General features: G+C 41.3%; 1 protein-coding gene and 1 long non-coding RNA gene across 3 annotated transcripts; one reads left to right on the forward strand and one right to left on the reverse strand.

Annotated features, from left to right (window-relative positions):
• Positions 1-2,249: 2,249 nt before the first annotated feature.
• Positions 2,250-2,970, forward strand: LOC148647128 (uncharacterized). The gene is made up of 2 exons (XR_015927746.1): positions 2,250-2,333; positions 2,491-2,970. It is a non-coding gene; the product is annotated as an uncharacterized LOC148647128 (long non-coding RNA).
• Positions 2,971-14,829: 11,859 nt separating this feature from the next.
• On the reverse strand, positions 14,830-23,356 carry LOC148647129 (uncharacterized). 2 transcript variants are annotated; one of them, XM_088608910.1, is made up of 5 exons: positions 23,191-23,356; positions 19,918-20,394; positions 18,505-18,981; positions 17,273-17,567; positions 14,830-15,146 (listed from the first exon to the last, which is right to left on the reverse strand). In XM_088608910.1, the coding sequence occupies exons 1-5, from the start codon at positions 23,200-23,202 to the stop codon at positions 15,112-15,114; spliced, it is 1,296 nt and encodes a 431-aa protein (XP_088465036.1). In that variant the 5' UTR covers positions 23,203-23,356; the 3' UTR covers positions 14,830-15,111. The 2 variants fall into 2 exon arrangements, with proteins under 2 accessions (XP_088465036.1, XP_088465035.1); XM_088608909.1 differs by lacking the exon at positions 14,830-15,146 and having other exon boundaries at positions 16,345-17,567; positions 23,191-23,351.
• Between the last annotated feature and the right edge of the window lie 2,401 nt (positions 23,357-25,757).

The raw sequence follows: 25,757 nt of genomic DNA on the forward strand, positions 1-25,757 counted from the left end.
TCGAGATCGATTGATCGATCGGAAAGTCTGCCATGAGCGTGGCCCAGCTCGTGAATGACAAAGCATCTGCTGACACTGATCATCAAGTAAAGATGTAGCTTTCAAAAAGCCTGCAGGGCCTCTGGGCTCTTCTTTCCAAAGCACAGCGATCTCTACAGGCTATAGTGCTCTAAGCCCAGGCAGAGCCTCTCCAGAGTTCAGAGTTTCGCTGACAGTCATTCTCACATTTCCTGTTGATTCTGATTAAACAGCTCTTACTTGATGGTGAATTGTAAATGAACAGAAGGGTGGGAGTGATGTGGTATCAGACATGCCTATAGCAGGAGTGACCCTATATCTGACATGCTAATTTTAAGGAGGGACACTATTAGAAAAGCACCCACAATTGGAATGACATTATTGAACATGCCCACTTTGAAGACAGACAAGGTATGAAACATGCCCAGAAGAGGATTTTCCTTCTGCAGGTCCAATTGGCTTCATTTCAGGTGCCACAGCAAAACTCTAAAACAGATACGGATCTGCAACCTATTACAAATCTCTGTAATTATAAATGACCTTTTTGGAACAGAAAGCAAAATATTTTTTGAATTACAAATATGCCCAACATGGAAAACATAAATCAATCAGCCTGTGATTAAGAGCATGTCTGGGTCTGAAATCAGCAAACACAGGGGGTTCCTCAAGGACCTCAAGGCAGCCTCCAGTACCTCTGTTTCACTCACTGCATTTGAGAAGGAGTACCCACAGAACATTCCTTACTGGGGAGAAACTCTCTAAATCTAGAAAGCTGTTAGGCATTGCTGTTAAGTTGTGAATATCCAAACCTTATTTAAGCAGAAAATATGGAAACCCTCTCTATAAAAATTAGAAAACTGTTTTGTTTTCACATGTCCTTCTGGTGACTGTGCTGGCGAATAATATTTTATTCTATTCTATATTTCTTCTATATTATTGAGTGGTTGTTTCATAGCATTTACAGGATCCTCCATTATAGTACTGTAAATATGTTTGTGGAGATCTACAAATATTATAGAGAGGAGCCAAAGACAGGCTATTTCTAGAAAATGTATTTCACAAATGCTGTCGTAGTCAGTTATAGCGATTGGAGGAGCTACAGTTTGTCTCTTTTTAGATATGATACGATTATATCTTGCTTGAAACTTTATTTTTAATGTCAAGACAGCCATGGAGAATGTTGCTCTCCTGGAGCTGCTTCAAGGTGGAACATCATGGAAAAAATCATTAAAAGCAGGAAACTAATCTGGTGCAAAGAGGGGATGTTTCAGTCTCAGATGTTTTTCATGGTTTGTGATTTCTGGAGATGGAAAAATGTATTGACTTAGGAATGTACATTCAATCTACATAAAGTCATTTACAAAACAAAAATGCCTCAAAGCAGGTTTTGCTTTCATAAGATCTTTCCGCAACGGTTCTCCACCAGCCTGTCCTGTTGTTCTTTAAGGACACCATCTCCTTCTCCTTTGTGTGACAGTAAAGTAGCTTCTGGTGAAATATTGTGGCCAAACATGTTTAATAAAGCTTAATGCACTGCACATATTCACAGTGAAAACAGAAGACAGAAGAGGAATCAAGACTGACTGAAAATTCAACATCTTGAAAGGGTCTATGTTTATCAAATATCCTATTTCAAGATCAACACCTGGTTAAAGGCTGAATTTGGGAAAGCAATAGAAGTGGAAAGAGCTTGTATATGATCATATGATGTAGATGCTTGGAGCAAGCTGCCACAATCATCAATCATCAATAATCACCAATTAACTCGGCAGTCTCAATTAAGGCAGCCTATTGATTCAGCCAAGCATTTTTCTGCAGTAATCTGGGTGAAGTGCATTCTAAAAGGGCACAACAACAGTGGTCTAGCTGGGATTTCAACCCACAGCCTTCAAATTAGCTAATTGAAACCAAGAAAGCAAGATGGGCCCACTAGCCTCCTTGGTTATAATCTTTCTTGTATCTCTGAGGAGCTCATACCTTTTTTGACTATAATAGAAGAGGTTAACTGATGTCTTAAAATGGCAACTTGCACTTTGAGCTTTAATCAAACTGCTCGTCTTGCCCTGTCACAACACACAGCACCAAGCCTGTGTTTCCAGCACTGACTGGCTACAAGTGCTGCTGAACCCAGGAAGACAATTTGCATAGAAGAGACACTTTGCATTGGCAGCACATGCTTAAGTGCTCTGGGAGTGTTTATAGCCCTGTGAGTTAAACACTTCATGACTGAGAGCTGCCCTTCATGGCAACAGAACCCACAGCAGCAATGACTTTCATCACCATCTTCATCTGCACACTCCTCATCTCTGCTCAGGGTATAATTTAATACTTGGCTAGGTGCTGACTTAGTCCTAGCTTTTTTTTATTTTTTTCGTGTTGTTAATATCTTTTAGCATGTTACATAAACAAGATTTACAGACACAAAGTGAAATAGCTTAAAAAATGTATATGACTGTTTTCTCTTGTTTTCAGAATCCAGTGGACAGGTTACTGTGACTCAGACTACAGCAGTGAAATCTGTTCTCTCTGGACAGATTTCCAGTTACTGTGAACTGTAAGACCAGTCCTGCAGTGTATGGTAATAACCGCCTAGCCTGGTACCAACAGAAAGCTGGAGAAGCCCCTAAACTCCTGATCTATGCAGCAACTAACCGTGAGACTGGGATCCCAGAGCGTTTCAGTGGCAGTGGATCTGGGACTGACTTCACTCTGACCATCACAGGAGTCCAAGCTGAAGATGCAGCAGATTATTACTGTCAGAGTAACCACTACATCAACAGTAAAGATCTGTCCACACAGTGTTTCACAGTCATACAAAAACCTCCTTCAGCAGGACTGCACAGCGACTGTACTGCTGCAGCTGGGACCTACTGCAGGTGCACTTAAAAGTTTATTTTGCTTTTACAAAAGATCATTTAATTCAGTCATACTATTAAAATAACTGTGATTATATTATTTCTCATTTTTGTGGTGTGCTTGAAATAACAGAGATACAAAAAAGATAGAAGAAAAAAAGAAAATTAATAAGTTACACATACATACAAAATACAATATACAGTACATTGGGTTCACGTCTTACGCGAGTTTGAAATATGTGTTTTTAAACCATTCCCTTCAGTATATTTTTGTTTGAATTATGTAGTGCGAGTCAAAATAACGAGCGCTGCATACTGTAGTTACGCCGTTGGCCGCCCGATGCAAGTGTCTCATTGGTGCATTGGGAATGTTGCTACACAGTGATGCTATTGTTGAAAATGTGTTTCTCTCTCACATTTTCTCTCACTCTCTCTCGAATTCCATTTACAGTAAACATGACTGATGCTTACTTATATTTTAGGTATTTTATGTATGTTCATGTACTGTATACATGTCTGTGTAAACTGTGTTTTTATTTTATACATGGTACAAGTTGATGTATTGCTTCCTGCTCGACAGATCACAGACGCTACTGTGAGACACCTGTGATCTGGATGTTTTTCATTCATATGTGTTAATCAAAGAGAAACACAGACTGCAGTTATAAGTATTGCCCACAAGAGGGAGGCAGAACTGGCCATTGCTCTCTCCAGTGTAACAGCACTATGATTTTGTCAGTGAAATCTCCTGAAGGAATCATTATAATAAATCTTGTTTTTTTCTTTATAAAATCAGACATGCTTATACAAGGCAATTACTCTTTAAGAAAAGAAAGCTCAAAAACGTGTTGTCAGTTCACGTTTTGACTACCAGTCCACAATAACTGAAAGGACATTATGCACATGATGTCTCTGGGTTATTCACATTGAAGTGTGAGGTCTGTCCCCACAAAACCTCTTCTAATCTGCACATTTCTCATTTTCACTGTCCTCATGGCTTCCTCGTGAAATCACTTCTTCTTGGGGATACAGGGTCTGCTACAGTAGTCTTACTGTAAAGACCCAAATATATACATGTACTGTATAATGTATAAAAGCAAATGTCTCACTCTCACTCACAGCCTGAAGAAGAAAAATAATTTCACATACAGTAACATACACGCTATTGGCCATATACAATTTTCTTGTAGTAGGAATTCATCTTTTCACATACCCCAGCTTGCTCTCCATGAGGCACACAGACAGGAAGAGAGAAGACTGTGGTCAGAGCGCAGGGTCGGCCATTTATATGGTGTCCCTGGAGCAGCTGGGGTTAAGGGCCTTGCTCAGGGGCCCAATGAAGCAGGATTCCTCTGCTGGCTCTGGGATTCAAACCAGCAACCTTCCACCCACAGGCGCAGGTGACACGAAGAAGGCTCCACGGCCGAAACGTTGTGTTCTCTTTCTTCTCTTTTTTTCAGCATGGAATAAACCTATTACTTGTTCCTTTACATTATGGTAGTCACCTTGAGGTTCTTTGTAAGTGTTCCTAAAGTAAAAAGTTCCAGTTAACACAGCCCATTTCACTTCAGTGGTAACTCATTCCTCCCTCAGAGCCAGAGCCAGGCCACACTGATGCAGTTTATAAACACTCTGACAGGTGATTAAATGTGATATTGTGCAAAATACACAGCATATACAAATACCCATACCAGATGCATATATAATCATAAATGTTGTGAGAAAGTAAGATGTGAGTGGGTTTATGAACATAATTATCTACAGTCCAAAGATGTATCTGATCAACTCCAGAGACCTGCTCATTGTCAGTTATTAGTATCACCTCTAGATGTCACTACAAGATATTTAAATATAATAAACAGGTCACACATAAACTGAGCACTCATTCACCTCAATATACAGTACTTAAGTTACACCCATAACCAGTCTTCCTACATTTGACAGGCCAGTGAAATCCTTTTTGATATAAAAACAGTTCAAACAAAAGCCATACTCCTTACTGGAGTCCCCCAGCAATTACATTTTAAACATGTTTTTATCTAATGAGAAATGAAGCAGGGCTAGTTACAATGCTCAAAACAATAACAGCTGTTTATATATAACTGATGTATTTTCTCTCCCTCTATTTCCACTGGTCCTTTTCCTAAACAGACACTCCTGCTCTCTTCTACCTGCTTGAATTATCAACTAGTTATCCGCCCTTTTAGGTGAGTTTGGAAATTTACTTTAATTTTTATGCCTCAGATTTAAGAGGATCCTTGTTCTTGGGGATATTAGTATACATATTGGCTCAAGTTCTTCCAGTTTGGCTAAGGGTTTTCTAGCTCTGTTGGGATGCTTTGATTTAATCCAGTTTGTTCTCAGCCCAACACATTACAAAGGACACACCTTAGATTTCATCATTACAATTGGCTCTTCAGTTTCTCACTTGAAAGAGTCATTTCCCTTGAACTAGGCCTCTCTGATCACTCAACTATTCATTTATTTTTGGAATTACCTGTTTCTAACACTTCCCCCTTCATGCTCTGTAAATTTCTACAACTGGCAATCAGTTGATCAGTTTAGGTTCACAAATTCTGTTCTATCCTCCTTATCTTGTTTCTCTGCCTCTGACCCTCTAGAGGACAAAATACATTTGCTTAATAGCACTCTTTTATCTACACTTAACACCTTTGCTCCTCTAAAAACTCAAACCATCTCTTTTTCTCACTCTGCCCCCGGTACACTGACCATCAATCAATGAAGTCAGTCTCCCTGAAACTTGAGCGTAGGTGTTGTCTTTCTGGCCTAAACGTACATTAGCATTCTTGGAAAGATTACTTGTCTAAATATAAGGATACGATAGAGACTGCTAGATCCACCTATTTCTCACATCATTGAGAATAACCAAAACAACCCCAGACACCTTTTCTCCATCATCAACAGACTGCTTAAGCCTAACTGCCCCATCACATTACCTGTCTCATCGTTACCTTGCAACACATTCCTAGATTTCTTTAGCTCCAAGATCCGGCATCACATTCTCACCACAGTGCGTGTCACTTCCACACCTCCTCACTGCTTCCCCAACTTTACTGGTTCCCTTCTCTCCACCTTCTCTCTTCTTGACTCTGTATCCATCAGAAAACTGGCTTCACATATGAAATCCAGCACTTGTATATTAGATCCCATCCCCACCACTTTATTTCAGTCATGTTTCACTTCTCTCTGCCCCATGTTCCTCAATATAATAAATGAATCCTTGAGCACAGGTGTTGCACCACTGGTCCTCAAATTTGCTGCTATTACCCCTATAGCAAAAAAGTCTAACATGGCTCTGGACAATCTAAATAATTTTCACCCCATCTCCAATTTACCCTTTCTTGCAAAAATACTAGAATGTGCTGTTACACTTCGGTTAAATAACCACTTATATGCAAATAACTTTTTTCAAACCCCTCCAAACTGGATTACACAGATATGTTATGTAATAAATGTAGTCACCCTATTACTGAAGCCAAAACTAAAGGCCAGGTGGCCATATTTCAGTTTTTAGAAATGATTTGACTAATTATACACAACAGTCTTCTTACAGTATGAACACACTCTTAATACAATGAACCAAACTGAATTCCAGAACCCAAGGCTTTAGATACAGTTTACATCATTGTTAATTACTAAATGCAAACTAGTCAGGTTCCTAAAGGACTCTGGCCCACACTTAAATCAAAATCAAATGCTATTTGCCAGCCGTGCACAGCGTCCAGTCACACATGTGGCTCATTTCAGACCACCATGTAGTCTATGTGACATAACTGCTGGGCTGCAATATTGGTCATCAAGACAGAGATCACCACTGTCTCAAATCAAATTAGAGCTGCAACAACTGCCTAATTATGCAGTATCAAATATACAGATGCAGCCATTCAAAGTGCGCGGTACAGACACGTACCGGAGGTAATTTGCTAGGGCCTCGCGCATCGTGACGCGCGTTGACGCAAAATACCTTGGTACGTGATTGGTTGACCGACAGGGGCACTCTTGGTCCGTTGGTTGGTCGTAGAGAGATTTAAATGTCTTTACTTTGCCCATTTTAATATTGAATATTTATATGGAAATCTTAGTAGCTGAGCATAAAAAGAATAGGAGCATACTGTAACGCATGTGAAGGCCATAAACGATATTAATTTTGGAACATAAACAAGTAAAAAAAAAGTATATGGCTGGTCTCGGTACTTTAAAGAAAAAATACACACCAGTATTCCATTTCTCCCTAAACATTTTAAGCATCGAAGTCTTTAACTAACATGATACGATATAATTATATTCATGTACCGCAACACAAGAATAGTACACGCTGTACATTGTCTGTTGATAATGTTTCTGTAGTGCTTTTTCAGCACTCTGCATGTGACCTTGCCGGTGGGTTAGGTTCCTGACTCCCATGTCACACAGTCTGTGATTGAATCCCGGTGGAGCCACAACTTTTTTTAACAAACATTTCTTTGAAAAAATGAAACGTTTCCCTTGGTCAGAGATTAAATAAAACCTCACTCGCACCAAACAAATTTATATTTCTAAATATCACAACATGATCGAATTTAAGTCATTTTAATAACAATGAATAGTCACCTATGCGTTACAAAATAAACATTTACAGTATATTGATTTGAATCGCGTTTTGATTTAAATCGTAAACGTGTGTTTAAATATATGTGTTTTTTGATTCACAATCAGACAAATGCAACATATACAGGTATTGATATCTTTGTCTTCTAAGTATCTTAATTAACTTTCAGCATAACTTTTTCCCCGTTTAGATTTATTTTTCTTGGGATCCTGGGATCAAATGTGGAAAGATTAGATTGTAATCACTTTTATTTTTTAAATACAGTTTAGAAAAGTGTAATCTATGCTAAAAAGTTGTACACCACCTGCTATAAAGATACATATTGTAATACTTTCGGGTTCAGATAGGACAGACACAAGAACTCAGACTTGCGGAGTTAAAGCAAGTTAAAGCCTTGATTTTATACAGTATATCACCTTTAAAAGTGGCATCTCAAAGCAAAGTAAATACCCAACACTGATTGTACCCATCTGTCATGCTAATAAAACACCTTGAATTGAATTGAATTGAGGGAGAGGGGGGGGGGGGGGGGCGAGCGAGAGAGCACAGCCAGGACAGACAGGCAAATAAGATATTTAAGACATTCACAATAAGACATTCACAACAGCGACATATCATAAAACATTTGCACATATAGTTAAGTTATTACTTGGTTTTCAAAGTGCAATGAAATACAATATTGTTGTTGTTGCTGTTAGTGTTGTTTTTATCCTGTAATAACAGCGTTTTGAGAAGCCACCTTTAAAGGCGATATATAAAAGCGTTGATTCTTATGGAATGTGTTTTCTTTCTTCTTTTTTTCAGCATGGAATAAACCTATTACTTGAGTCTTATGGATGCCCTCCCGCTCCTCTCTGTGTACAGTAGAGCCTCCTGTCCTGGATGGTGGAGCCCCTACAGCTGTGTCTGGAGAGAATCCAGGGTATCAGCTTCAACCACACAGTTGTGCAGCTTGTTCCCCCCTCCCACCCCTCTCTGTGTACAGCAGAGCCTCCTGTCCAGCCAGCACAGGAGGCTCTACTGTACACAGAGAGGGGCGAGAGGGGGGAACAAGCTGTCCAGCCTCCATACACCCATGTGAAAAATTAATAATGCCAATGTAAACGTCGTATTTACAATTTGTTGATAATAGAAATGTTAAGTTCTCTAAAGCTTTGTGATAGTTGACCCAGGCAGCAAAAGATCAGCTGCACTGGTAAGATGCGACACCGTAGATATGATTAATAACCTTTTAAATCTGAAGGGAGATCTAAAGGGATCCCCCCCGACTCACACACAATAGAAGCAGGAAGCAGATGCAGGGACCATTGTCAGAAGGAAAGAAGGTGACTATTCATTGTTATCAAAAATGACTTAAATTCGAACATGTTGTGATATTTAGAAATAAGAAAGTCAATTAATTGTCCATAATATTGCTATTCTATTTTTTCAAAGACATGTTTGTTAAAAAAAAAGTCACAGCACCAGCTAGATCTAAACACACAACCTGTAGGTTTAGTAATCAGGCACAGAGACCAGTGGGCTACTAGGGAAGTCGCATGAAGAGAAAGGCAAAACAGCCCTACACAGCCCTGTCGCAGTACACAAATATCATATCGTTATTAATTTCTTTAGATACGCAATTCCATATTATATTAGCAGAAAAGCTTAAAACTACCACTTTTTTACACGCTATTTCACATGTTAGTTAAATACTTTTTTTGTGTATTTTTTCTTTAAAGTTCCGATTCCTGGAATCTGACTGGCTGACACCCTTCTGAAGTGGTTCCATAATATCTGGTATACGGAAAAGAAAGCGTTGATAAAATTCTCATGATTCTCATGTATCTGATACAAGTATCTTTTCATACAGTCTTTGATGTGCTCTTGAGGATCCTTGTGATATTTTTACCTCTGGTTGAATGAAAAGTGTTGCAGTTTAAATAATTTTCGTAGTTAGAAATTATGAAACGCTCTGTTAAAAGCAAGGGAGTTTTTATATGTCCGTTGCAGTAAAAGAAAATGCCTGACAAAGTAGGGCTTGGACAGATTCCAAGTGCTTGTACAAATGTGAAAAAAAAGAAATTAGCAAAAAAAGTCATTCCTTTATCGTATTGGCTACTGTAGGTAATGTCCTGTCCTCGTTAGTTAGATCTACGAAATGCTGTGGTGTTTGTGAAAGAAAAAACTAAAAGTATTTTCGTTTAAAATGACGGTTAGAAAGAATGTGGACCAGCGTAATACTTTGAGTTTACAGCTTGTCCAAAGTCGTTCATTATTAATACTATTAGTAATATCTTCGGTAAAGGCTTTGATGCATAAATATTTCTGATAAAGGTAGGTTGTGTACTGTTGTCCAACTGAGCAATCTTGCTTTCATAAAATATACCAACTTTTTAATGACTGATGATTAACATGCTGTAATACACAGTTTAAATTTAAAAGCTCAAATGCTGTACATGAGAGGTTAAGCTTTATAGGCTCCTCCTGGTGGTTTTACAAGGTGATTCTGGATACTTTCCAGCATGACGTCAAATGACGCGATATACCGCGTGATACTGCGTTTTGATGCGACACGCCCACCGGGGTATACCCATTTTGAATGGCTGCATCTGTATAGGGTGTAAGTAGGGTCAAACTTATGCACGTGTAACGCGACTATAACATTTACCATTATTTTAAATAGTAAAAAGTTTCTTATAATGCGCTAAATGTACAATACGCGCAGGTTTCCGGAACACAACCCTCAAGTAAATTGAGAAGCCTATGTAATACCACATGACTTGCATTACTTGCAAAGGGTGCAAAGCAGGATACACTCTGGAAGAGAAGCCAGTCGGTTGCTAGACAGACAGACACAAAAAGACACACAAACACTCACACACTCACACTGGGGTCAATTTCCCCAGCAGCCAGTTATTCTTACAATGTATTTGGACTGTGAGAGGAGACCTGAGCACCAGAAGGAAACCCACATGAACATAGGGAGATCACAGGGAGAAAAAGCAAATTCCACACAGTTAGCACCCAGGAATTGAATCCAGGTTCCCAGTTCTGCCAGACAGCAGTACCATAAGTTAGAAAATCATTCTAAATGTGTTTTTACTCACATTGCTCTCAGAATGACTCATGAGTGTTGAGCTCTTGTCAGCTTCATAATATTCATTGACCATTGACCACTGACATGATTCATTGTGTATCACAACTCTCTAACACTGATGTCTCATCCCCACTTTGTCTTGTCACACTGTGTTAATGCTGAATTTTGTCTCGTTCATTTACAAAGGACTTCAGAAGCTTCAGGAAAATCTTTATTTTTTATATTTCTCTAACGTTTTTTCTCTAAATTCATTATCTTCCACTGTTAACTGTTTTATGAATACATCAACGATATATTGTAAGTATCTCCTGGTACTACTGAAGCACTGCTGCTCTTCAGACAGTTTTTTTTATTTCTTAAACTTTAGAAGAAACTAAAGAAAGAAATTCCCTTGCAGTTTTATCAGCTCAGGAACACAGTGGTGTCTGGGTCTGGCTGTTAGTACAATGTACCAGTTGCCTTTCGTGTCTCGCGGGGTCACTGTGGAGTTGGCTAGTTCTATCAGTCAGCTGGAAACGCAGTGAAGTTGGCTTCACCTGTGAATAACCTCGTCTTGCTGAACTTCGGTCTGGCACAAATAGTCTGTGTTTTCCTGGGTCTGGCCACAAAGGTAGACAGGTGAGAGAAATCAGTTTGTCCCGGCTACAGCTTATTGCTGAATATATTTGGACATTCAACATGTTGACAAATAGAATGAGTCCAACTTTCTTATTTAAAATTTAAGGCAAAGATAACACCTGGTTCAAGAACACAGGATTTCTTCTGTTGCAGAAAGAATATCTTTTAAACAATTCAAAGCTGGTGATTTGCTGAGATGCTGTCAGGCTAGGTTCTAGTACCACCCTACAGATCTCTCACTGTTGGGTCTTCCTCTGGGTGATGAACAGTGACCTTGGACCTTATGATCATGTCCAGATGACTCTCTGCTAGACAACCAGCTGTCAGAGGCAAACATCCATCATGGAGAGTACTGGGTCATCACTGTCCTGTGAAAGACAAACTCCCTCACTTCCCCACACACAAAGAGCACCAAGTCATTCTGTGGCTGAGATCACAGCATGAGAGCCAAATGGAACTACTGTAGATGTTACAGTCCATCTTCCTAAACCAAAGGAGGGATGGATCCTATGTGGACAGGGCGGTATCCAAGAAGTTCCTCAATATTAAAGTCACTATCCAAAAGATTTGGTCAGAATGGGGAATCAGAAGTCCTTTACCGAGAAAGTCCTAAAGTCACACAAAGCCGCAATCTGAGAAACAAAGTAAAAAAAACAAAAGGGGTTCGGAAACACGAAGACACTCTAAATGAAATCCCAATGGTAAGGGGAGCTCAATAGGTAAATGTAATACTGAGAGAGGAGGACAAAGTGAGTAGTGCTTAAATACATTGAGAGGAGAGGGTGTGTTGGTAAGTGAGCAAAGCGGTAGGTTATGCGGTTAGCGCTGTCTTGATCAGGACATCTGGGTCGTAACATGAAAGACAGGGGCCTCTTTAGCTACATTCTTGTGCCCTTTCTGCTTGGTCAATACACACAAAGATGATTAGAAAAGTATTAGAATGATCGTTTGAAAAGCTCAGATATAAAAAATGGAATTAACAGGGGACTAATTAAACAGGTTTTACAATATACAGTAAATAAAAAAATAAAAATAATCAGAAACCTTGTATGAGGAAATTGCAATTAGGATGTACTTTTTATTAAAAATAATTACTATGATTTCAGATGAGAGTCACTGGTATTTATAGAATATCTGGCAAGTGGAAGGGGGTTCAGAAACTTACATTTTGTAGCAAAAACAAGATACAGAAATAAAAAGTTAATAAAAGTTTGGTAGTTAGGGATATTCCAATAGTATCTGCTAATTAACATAACATGATAAGAATTTGGAAACATAATTGATATCATAATGAACAATTGGATTGCTCTGATTGAGAATGATTTGAAAAGCACAAGAATCAAACTTCACATATAGAATTATACAGTGTCTAGATGTCTAGATGCTCATCAATTGCCACACAGTCAGAACTGATGTATGCAGTACAGCCCACAACTGGAATAGAGGGACAGACAGAACACTAAAGGAACTAAAGGGAAAATGACTCAGCACTCCACAACACTTGCCAGTCATCATATAATAATAGTCCTATGAATCACCACACAATTTGCAGTCATATCCCTAAAGTCCTATTAAAACCCACCTGAAATATGGTCCCCAAGTGTATGGTATGCATCTTAAATAACAAAAGGAACAGCCTTTACCAAACCACAACTTACGTATTATGTCTTTAGAAGGTCCTTCAAAATAGATAGCCTTTCAATGGTAAGAACTTTGGGAACGTCAGACATGAACAAAACTATCGTTTGTATGCCAAAAATTTGATACTTCAAGATAGTGAAAGCATATTTACTTGTATGTGTGAATAAATGTGACTTAACTGGTTGAGACTGATATAACTTAAAAGGTTGACAACAGCAAATTTATAGTCGATATACAGATCCTGCCATTCAGAATGTCACAGCTTTTTAAAAAAATACTCAGTTGTGGGGCTGCACTATTTTGTAAAACCACCAGGTGGTGAAAGTTTAACAGGGCGTGTGGAGCATTTGGGCTTTTGCCAGAAAATACCTGGTTTCAAATCCCATTCAATACTGAGGGATGATCTTTTTCAAATTACAGAACTTAAGTTGTATACTGTTTGACTTTTATTAATTTTACTGTATTACGGCATGGTAAATATTGATCTAATTAAAAAGGAGGCATATTTTATAGAAGCAAGATTGCTCAGTTGGATATATAAAATAGTTTATTATTATACTGTAGTTTGTGAAAGTAGTGTGCCTCTTTCAGGTTCTTAATTAGTGTGGACTGTAGTTCAGGACATGTTAGTTGAAAACAAGTTTTTTTTATCTTTCTGTCTGTGAGAGAGGTAGTGTAAATATACTTATCAATAACTTTCAAAAATAGAATTGCCTTGCACGAGCACTTGTGAAACACTACAGAATTGATAAAGATGCCAGCTCATTGCCATTTAACTATTTCCAAACAGCACTAGAAGTAATAAAGCCATAATAAATTATTTTAGATTTTTTTAGCTTTTTAGATTGGTCCTGACATCATTGTTTCTTTTTTCACTCACACAAAACACAGTCACTTGCTCTATTCTGGTGAAGTTTTGTTATTGCAATATGTTCTTTAAAATGATAATGGAATCTACAGCAATAGACCTCACTAAAATGCACGCTGAATATAAAAAAAACATGTTACAAAGGATGAAAAGAGGTACATGACAGAGTAAAACTGTTTAATCATAATAAGACTCTAGGCTAATTTACTCTACCAGGTGCCAGCAATTGCTTATTGCTTCTATTTTCAAACAAAAGGGGCAGGTAATTAGATCTGTTAGCCAACCTTTAAAACTGCAAAGGAATATGGTAAAGGACGTATGAAGCAGCATGAGAGAGATCACTGGCTTCAAACAGGCTGGGGGTGTAACAGAGGGAAACCTGGAGATGGTCAATGAGCTGAACCAGTTTTTAATAAGTTTGATTCGGGGCCTTCTGTGGCTCACCACCTATCCCCCCACAGCCACATGCTCCCTAAGCCCTCGCAGGTGCGACTGCCCAACACCTCCTCCATCCCCCCACAATCATGGCCATCTACAGCTACAACTCCCAACAGCTACTCACCCCCCATCCCCTGCAGCTGCCACTCTCCAACACCTCCACCATTAACACCTGAAGCATTGACAGCGCTATGAGCACCATCCCCCAGGCCAGGCTGACCATCACGGCTGACCAGGTGAAGAGGGAGTTGAAGAGGCTTCACCAGGGTAAGGCCACAGGACCAGATAACATTTGTTCCAGAGATTTGAGGGCTTGTGCTGATCAGCTAAGCAGAGTGCTCCAGCAACTCTTCAGCCTGAGTCTGCGCTTGGAGAGAGTCCCTGTGCTCTGGAAGACGTCATGCTTGGTCCCATTACCAAAGAAAGGGCACCCCTCTGTCCTCAATGACTACAGACCACTTGCGCTGATTTCTCACTTCATGATGATACTGGAGAGGCTGGTCTTGTCCCACCTGAGACCCCGGTCAGTTCATCACTGGACACCCTACAGTTCGCCTACCAACCCAGTATTGGTGTGGAAGATGCAATTATCTACATGCTGCAAAGGGCCTACTCCCACCTGGACAAGGCTGGCAACACAGAGAGGATTACGTTTTTTGACTTCTCCAGTGCCTTCAATACTATCCAGCCCTTACTGCTAAGGAGGAAGCTGGAGGAGATGCAAGTGGGTGCCTCCATGTTCTCATGGATCACTGATTATCTGACAGGCAGACCACAGTTTGTGAGACTTCAGAACTGTGTCTGAGCAGGTAGTGAGTAACACAGGGGCTCCTCAGGGGGACAGTTCTTTCTCCGTTCCTCTTCATCCTCTATACTTCGGACTTTAAATACAACTCAAAGTCGTGCCACCTGCAAAAGTTGTCAGATGACTCTGTAATTGTGGGATGTTTCAAGGGTGGGCAGGAGGAAGAGTACAGAGGACTGGTCAGCAGCTTCGTGGAGTGGTGTGGGGAGAACCACCTGCAATTGAATGTGGCAAAGACGAAAGAGGTGGTGACAGATTTCAGGAGGAATGGGGTCCAACCTACTCATGTCTACATCTATGGGAGTGGCGTGGAGATAGTGGACTCATACAAGTACCTGGGAGTGCACATTGATGATAGACTGGAATGGTCTAAGAACACTGAGGCCATCTTCAAGAAGGGTCAGAGCCGACTTTACTTCTTGAGGAGGCTCACGTCCTTCAGTGTGTGTAGCAAGATGCTACATATGTTCTATCAGTCGGTTGTGGCAAGCGCCATTTTCTACACGGTGGTATGCTGGCATTCTGGGATTAGAGCAGGGGCTGCTAACAGGCTGAACAAGCTCATCAGAAGAGCAAGCTCTGTCATTGGGTCTGACCTGGACCCCCTGGAGGTAGTGGCTGAGAGAAGAATGGTGTCCCATCTCCCATCCCCTCTTTGACATGCTTGTGAGAATGAAGAGCACATTCAGCAATAGGCTGATCCAACCATGGTGCGACAGGAAGTGCTACAGAAAGTCATTCTTGCCTTCTGCCATAAGACTGTACAACGCATCCATTGTGTGTTTTTGTGCAATATATGCCAGGGACTTGTGCAATACATTCATATTTCTATTGTGCAATACAACTTTTTGTGTAATGTTCTGGTTTGTTCTTTGTATATTCTGGACTGTGAGTAACTCTTCTTAGTGCACTTCTCACTGACTGTGCTGATTGTATTGTATGTATTTAAGGGTTGTATTATTGTATAATTTCATTACACTGTGCTGTGTTGACTGTGTTAAGCTGCTGTTGCACTGCAATTTCCCTCACAGGATCAATAAAGTATCTATCTTTACTTAAACTTTCCAGTACAGTCTATCAGTGTTCGGTCATGCTGCGCAAGTTGTTTTGTGAAATGTCTCCATCTAGTGGTTGGAAGTTGAAATGTCGTTTCAGAGTGTGAAGATTAGCTCCGGTGTTGTGCTGGGGACACCCAGGCGCGCCTGTCTCTGTGGATTGTGATTTATTTCAGACAAGGACACATCAGATCATCACCGCTTTTTTCCCCAGATTACTATGGTGAGGAGTGTAGCTGCACACGCTCATTCAGCAATCAGAGCACCAAGCAACAAGACAGCCCCCGCGGGACACACTGAACATATGCCATCTCATGTCAGCAAAGATCACCAGATATAATAAGAAGGATTCCACAAATTTAATTTTCTTGTCATTTTATTTAATATACTTAATCGTATAATTGTTTAGCTGAAGGTATAGTGATACTGGCAACACATGCAGTAAAGCAATTGCTCTTAATATCACAGATCACGGGTTCATGGGCACCCCTGACATGGCCTTCCCCTTGCTAGGCAATAATGCAGCACAAGTTACTTTATAATGAATAGATGGAAAGGTCAGTGAGTTCCACTTAATGATGACGTTTTTTGCATAGCTGACTGTCTGAACCTGCTCTGTCCTAATACACTTTAGAGTTGCTGAAGAAAACGGAATTAATTTTCTTTTATTTGTTCATATTAAGCATACAAAACAAAATCAGCAAATACAGTCTGAAGAAACCAGGAGTGATAATGTCTGTGTGACACAATGCATACTGTATAAGATTATTTGCAGGAATAGGAGGAAATAATATTTTGACATTACCAGATGATATTTGACAGTTTGATGGCAGCACAAAATATAGAGAAACTTAACGTTAAGTAGATATTATCCATGCTGATATTGGTAGATTTGTTTTATTTTTAATGTTTCTAATTCTTGATTATGTTGCACTGTGCATTCCAGCAAAAAGGAAAAAAAAACAGCTTTATGAATTTCATATCTTCCTCTTCACTGGAATTATAAGTGCAAAAACAATGAGGGGGGGTATATGCTCCGTAGAATCATGTACCACTGTGTGTGTGGCGTGTGAACAGTGTGGCGTTATGTGTCTGTGATGTACAGTGAGGGAGTACGTGTGCTCTGTACAGTCATATGCAGCACAGCAGGAAGTTGCAGGAAGAGTCAGGATCATCTCGGGCCGCCTCTATGTTCTCCTTGCCCTGACGGGGGTTCCTGCACAGGAACTTCCCATTATCGGCTCTGAAGACAAAATACTCCCCGCAGGTGAAGACCTCAAACTCACAGTAGACATCAGCCTCAGCCTTGGCAGCCATGATGGAGTCAACCCCACCAACGCCCCCCCAGTTGATCCGACTGAGGTACACGCCTCTGAGGTCCTGCAGCAGCAGCTTCCCGCTGGGGGCCAACAGAGCCCTGAACTGGCTCCACTGACCCCTGCTGGTCCCTGCAGCCTCAATGTTGCGGCCGACAGAGCTGTGCTCGGTGCTGCACCACAGCAAGCCATTGTCAGCTCTGAAGGACACCAGTGTGCCGCTGTTGATGCAGGGCAGGATTGTGCCCAGGCAGCTGGTGAGAGTCTAGGAAGGGAGATATACTATCATCACAAGCAGCAGTACTAGTGTCATAAAGCTCCACACCCTACCCGAGCAAAGAGCGCTTGTAACACACAGTAAACAGTTCCTACACCATCAGCTTTACAGCAGTAACCCAAAAAAGAAAAAGCTTTAAACTTAATATATAAAGCATAATCATTATATGTCTTCAGAGTGACCAATGCTCACTGTGTGTCCAGTGGACTGGTTAAACACACTGGTCTGTATGTCCTCATAGTGACCAATACTCACTGTGTCAAGAGGGCTGGTTTAACACACTGCTCTATATATCCTGAAGGAATGGATACTTATATGTATTAGCAAAGTAATATCATAGAATGTTTTCAAGCTTCAGACTTTTCTTATCAATATTAATACGTTAAACTGAGGGAATGTGAGAATAACTGCAGACGTCTGAGTGCCTTTGAGGCTGAGTCCTCTTAAAAAGCCATTTTATGAGGAAGCAGCTGGTAGTTTAACCCCAAGAGAATTAACAAAGTCACAAAGCAATTTTGAAGTGAGCCCAGAGCGAGTGATTATAATTTGTTTGCCATGTTGCATGATTTTCTTCTGTGTATGAGGTCTGCAAACAGGATATTGGTATATCTGGGTAGAAGTGCAGTGTAACCACCTTCCTGTTGAGAAACTCTGCTGACAGTGCCCAGTCAGAGAGGCTGTCCCAGCGTTGAGAAACCTCTACCACCTTTTCACCACAACGGTGTTGCCTGATTGTTTCTATTCCTCAAAAGAGAACTTTACCTTCTCCCAAGCTTTCAATCCTCATAGTGACCAGTGCTCACTGTGTGTCCAGTGGACTGATTTACCACACTGGTGTATAGCTTCTCACAGTGAATATATGGGCACTGCTAGAAATCAAGGGCTCTTTCTCTGTGTGAGAGCTCAAAAGAATAAACGGTCTTACTGCAGTCTGTGGTTCCACATCTGCTGGACCTCCGCAGCACAGCAGGAAGTTGCAGGAAGAGTCAGGATCATCTTGGGCCGCCTCTATGTTCTCCTTGCCCTGACGGGGGTTCCTGCACAGGAACTTCCCATTATCGGCTCTGAAGACAAAATACTCCCCGCGGGTGAAGACCTCAAACTCACAGTAGACATCAGCCTCAGCCTTGGCAGCCATGATGGAGTCAACCCCACCAACGCCCCCCCAGTTGATCCGACTGAGGTACACACCTCTGAGGTCCTGCAGCAGCAGCTTCCCGCTGGGGGCCAACAGAGCCCTGAACTGGCTCCACTGGCCCCTGCTGGTCCCTGCAGCCTCAATGTTGCGGCCGACAGAGCTGTGCTCGGTGCTGCACCACAGCAAGCCATTGTCAGCTCTGAAGGACACCAGTGTGCCGCTGTTGATGCAGGGCAGGATTGTGCCCAGGCAGCTGGTGAGAGTCTAGGAAGGGAGATATACTATCATCACAAGCAGCAGTACTAGTGTCATAAAGCTCCACACCCTACCCGAGCAAAGAGCGCTTGTAACACACAGTAAACAGTTCCTACACCATCAGCTTTACAGCAGTAACCCAAAAAAAAAAGTTTTAAACTTAATGTATAAAGCAGAATCATTATATGTCTTCAGAGTGACCAATGCTCACTGTGTGTCCAGTGGACTGGTTAAACACACTGGTCTGTTTGTCCTCATAGTGACCAATACTCACTGTGTCAAGAGGGCTGGTTTAACACACTGCTCTATATATCCTGAAGGAATGGATACTTATATGTATTAGCAAAGTAATATCATAGAATGTTTTCAAGCTTCAGACTTTTCTTATCAATATTAATACATTAAACTGAGGGTATGTGAGAATAACTGCAGACGTCTGAGTGGCCTTTGAGGCTGAGTCCTCTTAAAAAGCCATTTTAAGAGGAAGCAGCTGGTAGTTTAACCCCAAGAGAATTAACAAAGTCACAGAGCAATTTTGAAGTGAGCCCAGAGCGAGTGATTATAATTTTTTTGCCATGTTGCATGATTTTCTTCTGTGTATGAGGTCTGCAAACAGGATATTGGTATATCTGGGTAGAAGTGCAGTGTAACCACCTTCCTGTTGAGAAACTCTGCTGACAGTGCCCAGTCAGAGAGGCTGTCCCAGCATTGAGAAACCTCTACCACCTTTTCACCACAACGGTGTTGCCTGATTGTTTCTATTCCTCAAAAGAGAACTTTACCTTCTCCCAAGCTTTCAGTCCTCATAGTGACCAGTGCTCACTGTGTGTCCAGTGGACTGATTTACCACACTGGTGCATAGCTTCTCACAGTGAATATATGGGCACTGCTAGAAATCAAGGGCTCTGTCTCTGTGTGAGAGCTCAAAAGAATAAACGGTCTTACTGCAGTCTGTGGTTCCACATCTGCTGGACCTCGGCAGCACAGCAGGAAGTTGCAGGAAGAGTCAGGATCATCTCGGGCCGCCTCTATGTTCTCCTTGCCCTGACGGGGGTTCCTGCACAGGAACTTCCCATTATTGGCTCTGAAGACAAAATACTCCCCGCGGGTGAAGACCTCAAACTCACAGTAGACATCAGCCTCAGCCTTGGCAGCCATGATGGAGTCAACCCCACCAACGCCCCCCCAGTTGATCCGACTGAGGTACACGCCTCTGAGGTCCTGCAGCAGCAGCTTCCCGCTGGGGGCCAACAGAGCCCTGAACTGGCTCCACTGGCCCCTGCTGGTCCCTGCAGCCTCAATGTTGCGGCCGACAGAGCTGTGCTCGGTGCTGCACCACAGCAAGCCATTGTCAGCTCTGAAGGACACCAGTGTGCCGCTGTTGATGCAGGGCAGGATTGTGCCCAGGCAGCTGGTGAGAGTCTAGGAAGGGAGATATGCTATCAACACAAGCAGCAGTACTAGTGTCATAAAGCTCCACACCCTACCCGAGCAAAGAGCGCTTGTAACACAAAGCAAACAGTTCCTACACCATCAGCTTTACAGCAGTAACCCAAAAAAGAAAAACTTAATATATAAAGCAAAGTCATTAAGAGCATCTGAACTGCTGCACACTAAATTGAAAACAGTTACAGGAGCTCAGGTTGTTACAGTACACAGGTCAGACTTTTTAAGTCAAGAAAAAACATAAGAATGCCATTCGGTTGCTTCTTTTTTGTTTCAAGTTCAAAGTTTAAGTGAATCTGAAACTTCTTCCCTTACTTTGTTAGGAATTCCCAAAGTTAGAATTCACTGTTTATTGATAACCTTTTTCTTTGCTAAACTGAAGCCTTAAGTAACTTACCTGCTATTGAGTGTAATTGATATCTGGAGAAGGCCTATCTCATGGCGTAATCAAGATTTGTCAAAACAGTCAAGAACTCATTTGTTGTTAATATAAAAACATAAAATCTCAGTACAGATGTTGAAATGAGTACTGCAGTTCTGACACATCACAAAGGGATTTTTTTTTGACAATTTGTACATCTGGTCCTGTGAAATCTAAAAACAAAAGTATCTGGTGTAGCTGCGAGGCTTGTTAATAAGACAGAATTAAGTGTTGCTGTGCTTTCCCAAATGAGGCCCCATCTCTCTCTTCATCTCTGTGGTGCAGCCACAGAGAAACTATTCATGCAGGCTGATTTAAAGATGTTTTCTTTTAATAAGGGACAGCTCCCAAATGGGGATGCACTTAGCTAAGCCTGGCTATCATGATCAATGGTCATCCATTGGCGCCTATCTGTCTAGGGAGTGCCAGATGGACATCTGGATTGCATTCTTAGGTGTCAGGAGCAAGTGACTCATATCTCACCTTGATCAACCAATCAGAAACTGGTAGGGCAGAGTAACCCACGTGGGACTCTGATGCCCATAAAACTTTCAGCCAATGAACGAGCTGAAGTTCCTCCAGGTAAAAACAGGCAACACAGAGAGCCTGTAGTGGACTTTTCTAAAAAAGAGAATTCTAAGGAATTCCCAGGAGCAGAAAGGCTCCCAAGGGCAGGACATTCTCGCAGTGCACCTTCTGACCATCCTGAGACTCAGCCTGGACAACCACGGAACGCCCAGTGTGTCCGAGTGCCAGAACTTTGCTTTGTTCTAAGAGTCGAGAGCGGAGGTTGTCAGAGAGTAACCAGAGGATCCACCTGAGGTTACCACCAGCAGCAAGTCTCGTGAACAGGTCGGAACTGTGGACAGCTGAATCACTATTCAGAACTAGCGCTTCATCAGGAATGAACTGGTCCTCTTCCTGACTTGCTGGGACCCACAGTCATCTTTTCTCCTGAGCACAACTTTGCTAGTTAAAGCCAACACTAACTAGCCGATCAGTGAGCATCAGCAGCGCACCGTCGCAAGCCGCACAGCACAGCCTGGCACGGAGCCAGAGAGCCCGCAGGAGATCTGAATCCCCAGAAATTGGATGAGTATTCAACTTCAATGCATTACAGCTCGAGAATTCAATTGTTATCCCAACCAGTTGATATCAACTTAATTCTTAAGAGTTATGTACTTGTTTTGACTATCTAGTGTAGAAGTTGTTACCAAGTTCACATACGAAATGGTCTAAATGAATGATATACTGAACGTATGTCCTCTTGATATATGTAACTCTTCGTGACTGATTGAATATATACCTTTTGTATTCTGATAACCCTCTCGATAAGATCTGTTAGGTTTATATGCATATTTTATGTATTAATAAATGTATTCTTGTGTATTAGTACCTGTGTGTGTGTGCGTTGTTTGAGTTATACCGCAAGGTTGGATTCTAAAGCCATTAAAAGAATCATTTTGTGACTTACGGCTACAATTAATAATTGTCCCGGTAAATGCCCAAACCCTACAGAACTAGTGCCTCGTGAGAGTACACTTCACTGGTAATTGATCTTATTTGCTAGAAGATCTGTATGAAGGAAATAGCAAAAGCAGAATAAGTATCAGATACTTTTAGAACTTAGAAAAAATAATTCAGAATTTAAATTGATCAATACGTTAAATATTAAATAGTATAATTAAAAAGTGATATTTTTACGTTACTGACTATAACAGAAATTTAAATTCAAATGCTTGGATTTTTTTGGCTTTGGTCACAACTTTTCAGAAAGTTGTTAAGAGTCTTTAAAATGGATGCAGGAACTCAGTAAGACTATTCAAAAGGACATCTCAGAGCTTTGCAATTAGAGAATCATCTGACAAGGATGCCTAATATCTCCTTTTCTGTTTTTATTAGTAACTCAGACTTTGGGTCTTCATATCAATAACAGCACTGTGAAAGTTATAAACATTTTGGGTAGAGAAAGTTAAAAAAATTTAAGATAGCAGATGACATTACTGTTTTTCATTAGGACAGAAGAGAGCTGTATGATGCAGTTTAAATTAAGGTTTAAATTTATTTTCATCTGTTTCAGGTTTATTTTTAAAATTAAAAAAGTGAACTATTTACTCGAAGATTTAGGAACAATTGCTAAAATACCTCTAATGGAAATTGCAACATACCCAGGTAATAAAATTTGTAAACAGCAAGAAGAAAGATGTAGCGTGAATTTTACACGCATTATACAGTAAACAAAACAAAAAAAAATCAGTTCTCATTACATGACTGAAAAATCCGCAGGGCTGTAAACATTGTCAGTTACTTACAAGACACCTCGACTCAAAACAGAAATAATAATCACTTACAGACTGAGACATCTCTGCCTGGAGTCACCGTCCGTGGTGAAACTGTGTGCTGGTGTGGTATTTAACAAGCACTGCTTCCCTTCTGAAGAAGTCTGAATAATTATTTTTTTTCTGTTTTTTTCTGTTTACAAATGTTGAAATCCACCAGGCCGCATCACGGCTACGCCCAGTCCGCACAGACTTCAGAAAACACATGCCCACGTTTGACAGCTGCAAAGCAAGATATTTTCTCTTAAAGTTTTATGAACAACTGATAATTTACCTCTACAGAAAGTGGCAACATTCCTGGGTACTTATATCTGTAATTATCAAGAAGAAAGATGTAGATTGGATTTTGCACCCATTTTAAACAAAACAAAAGATTTCCATGCTGGTTAATTCCAGGCTTATCGCTGGCAGACGGTGTCTTCCTGTCAAGAGTAGAGTACATTCCTCATTTTGTGTGTGCTTCCATCTCACTGGACGTTCCTAAACATAATAGTGATGATTTTGACAAATGAATTCATAAGGTGGCTTGAACGTCTTACATTTTTAAACCTCAAATATAACTTTCCACTGGATTAGAAGTGATATTTAAAACGGTGGAACCCGACTCCCAATTGGTCTTTCAAAACATAAGTGATCTTGAAATAATTCGAGCCTGAAGGGTTCGTTTGTCCAGCCAAGCTTTATTGTATGCAGACAAGGAACCACAATGAGGACCATAATAGGTATAGTACCTATCGTAGCTCAAAGGGGATATGGCCCTACATAACTTATATATAGTGTGATAGCGTCGGTAGTGTTAGGAGGCTTCCTGAGCACTGGCAGAGCACATGTTGTCTTCTGTGCGGTGTGCCGGTGTGTAGTTGTCTGCAGAGGTTTCGGTTCTCTGGTACAGGAGAGAAATCTTTCTCTAATCCGAGAAATTAGTTTGTGTCGCTGGTGAGGGGAACACATTCGGTTCTACCGTGAACATCGTTTGCGGGCGTGTGGGGATCTTAAATCGCAGCGCTGATTGGCGTCAGGTGTGGAAGCTACACATTCCCACGCGCCGCTGAGTGGGAATCTTTGATGTACCTCCAGGAAATAGAAACCTTCCTTTCTCATCAGGAGTTAAGTGTAAACATTCACCGTTTGGGTAAACATTCACCATTTGAGGGTAAGTACGGTGGGGGGAAGCATCTGTGATCAAGCAAGCGTGATGGTCACACTTCAGCATGTAATAGCTGTTAGCAGGCTCCATCAATCCCCCATTGGAAAATAGAAACATACATCTTCCATTTTCTACACAAATGCGGAGTCTGCTGTCTTTACTTCATACTTATGTACTATCCTAACATTACTATTGGACTGTTAGGACTGTGAGGCTGAACCTGGACATGGGGAACTACATATCCTAAATAACATGATCTGCCCCAATTAGTCGGTAACCATGGGTATGCATGTTTCCCACAAATAAAATACATTCCATAAGGCACTCCTAATCCAGCAGAAAACAAAAAAGCTGCACTAAACTTAGGACTGCTCTTATCCCACCCTGGGATCTGAAGAGTAGAATTTGAGAGACCAATATAAAAGGTGAGATTGCATTTACTCCAAACCATTATACGGTGACCTTTATGGTTCTCAAAACAACCCCCCCCCCCCCCCCCCACCCTTTGCTTATCGTTTAGGGTGATATATGGGGGATTCTGGCTTAGGTTGTATTGTGGGCCATAAGACGCAGCAAAACTGGTGCTAGGTTCTAGTCCCCGTTCCCTAAAATACTGCAGCGTGGTGCAGTTTACAGTAGTATCATTACAGCAGCCATACTTGGTGATGTTCAAATCCCCTATATGATCTCTCTATATGATCATGCCTATAAAGTCTTCAGGCACCACGGGACGGCCCCCATGGCTCCATACCTTGGTAGTGTAGTGCATACCCAACAGGCGCTCTTGTTTGTCTTTTCAGCCATCAGATAAGACAGGGCCAAAAAGGTGTTAACCCCATGTTCACTTTACGGGGCTGGTGTTCGTGTACATTCTGGATACAGATACACAACGTGATAACAGAAAACAAAATTAGAACAGTCTTCATGTTTCGGACTTGTCACAGACGTCCAAAGGGACAAACCGTGGGGAGCAGGAGAGCAGAAAAAGACCCATATGCGTAGCGACGAGACGGGAAAAAGGCCCGGGCTCATTAGTGCAAAGAGTTCAGGAATGCCATATAGAAACCTATGCCCTCAGGGAGCGGACGTGGGGCACCCTGGTGCTAGGCAGGTCTCAGGACATCCGAACATCAATGCTGAGCGAGGACAGAGTGCAAGACCCGGAAATATATAGCCCAAGGGAAAGAGAGGGACAGGAAGGACAGCAGACCGGAAACTAGGGACAGGACAGAGAAGGAGCGCCCTCTGGCTGCAGAGGGCATGACAGGACTCTTCCTTTTCCACCGGAGGTTGGGCACGTCGACAGAAGGAGGCATACAAGGGTTTTGCGGAGGGGGTCGTGCCACCTGCGTGAAAAAAAACAGTAAAATGTTTGAGTGCCTATAGAGTTTCTATTTTTATTTTCTTGAGAAAAGTTGATACCATTTCCTGG

This window comes from Lepisosteus platostomus, chromosome 16 (assembly GCF_059453375.1).
Source record: "Lepisosteus platostomus isolate fLepPlt1 chromosome 16, fLepPlt1.hap1, whole genome shotgun sequence".
Classification (NCBI taxonomy): Eukaryota; Metazoa; Chordata; class Actinopteri; order Semionotiformes; family Lepisosteidae; genus Lepisosteus; species Lepisosteus platostomus.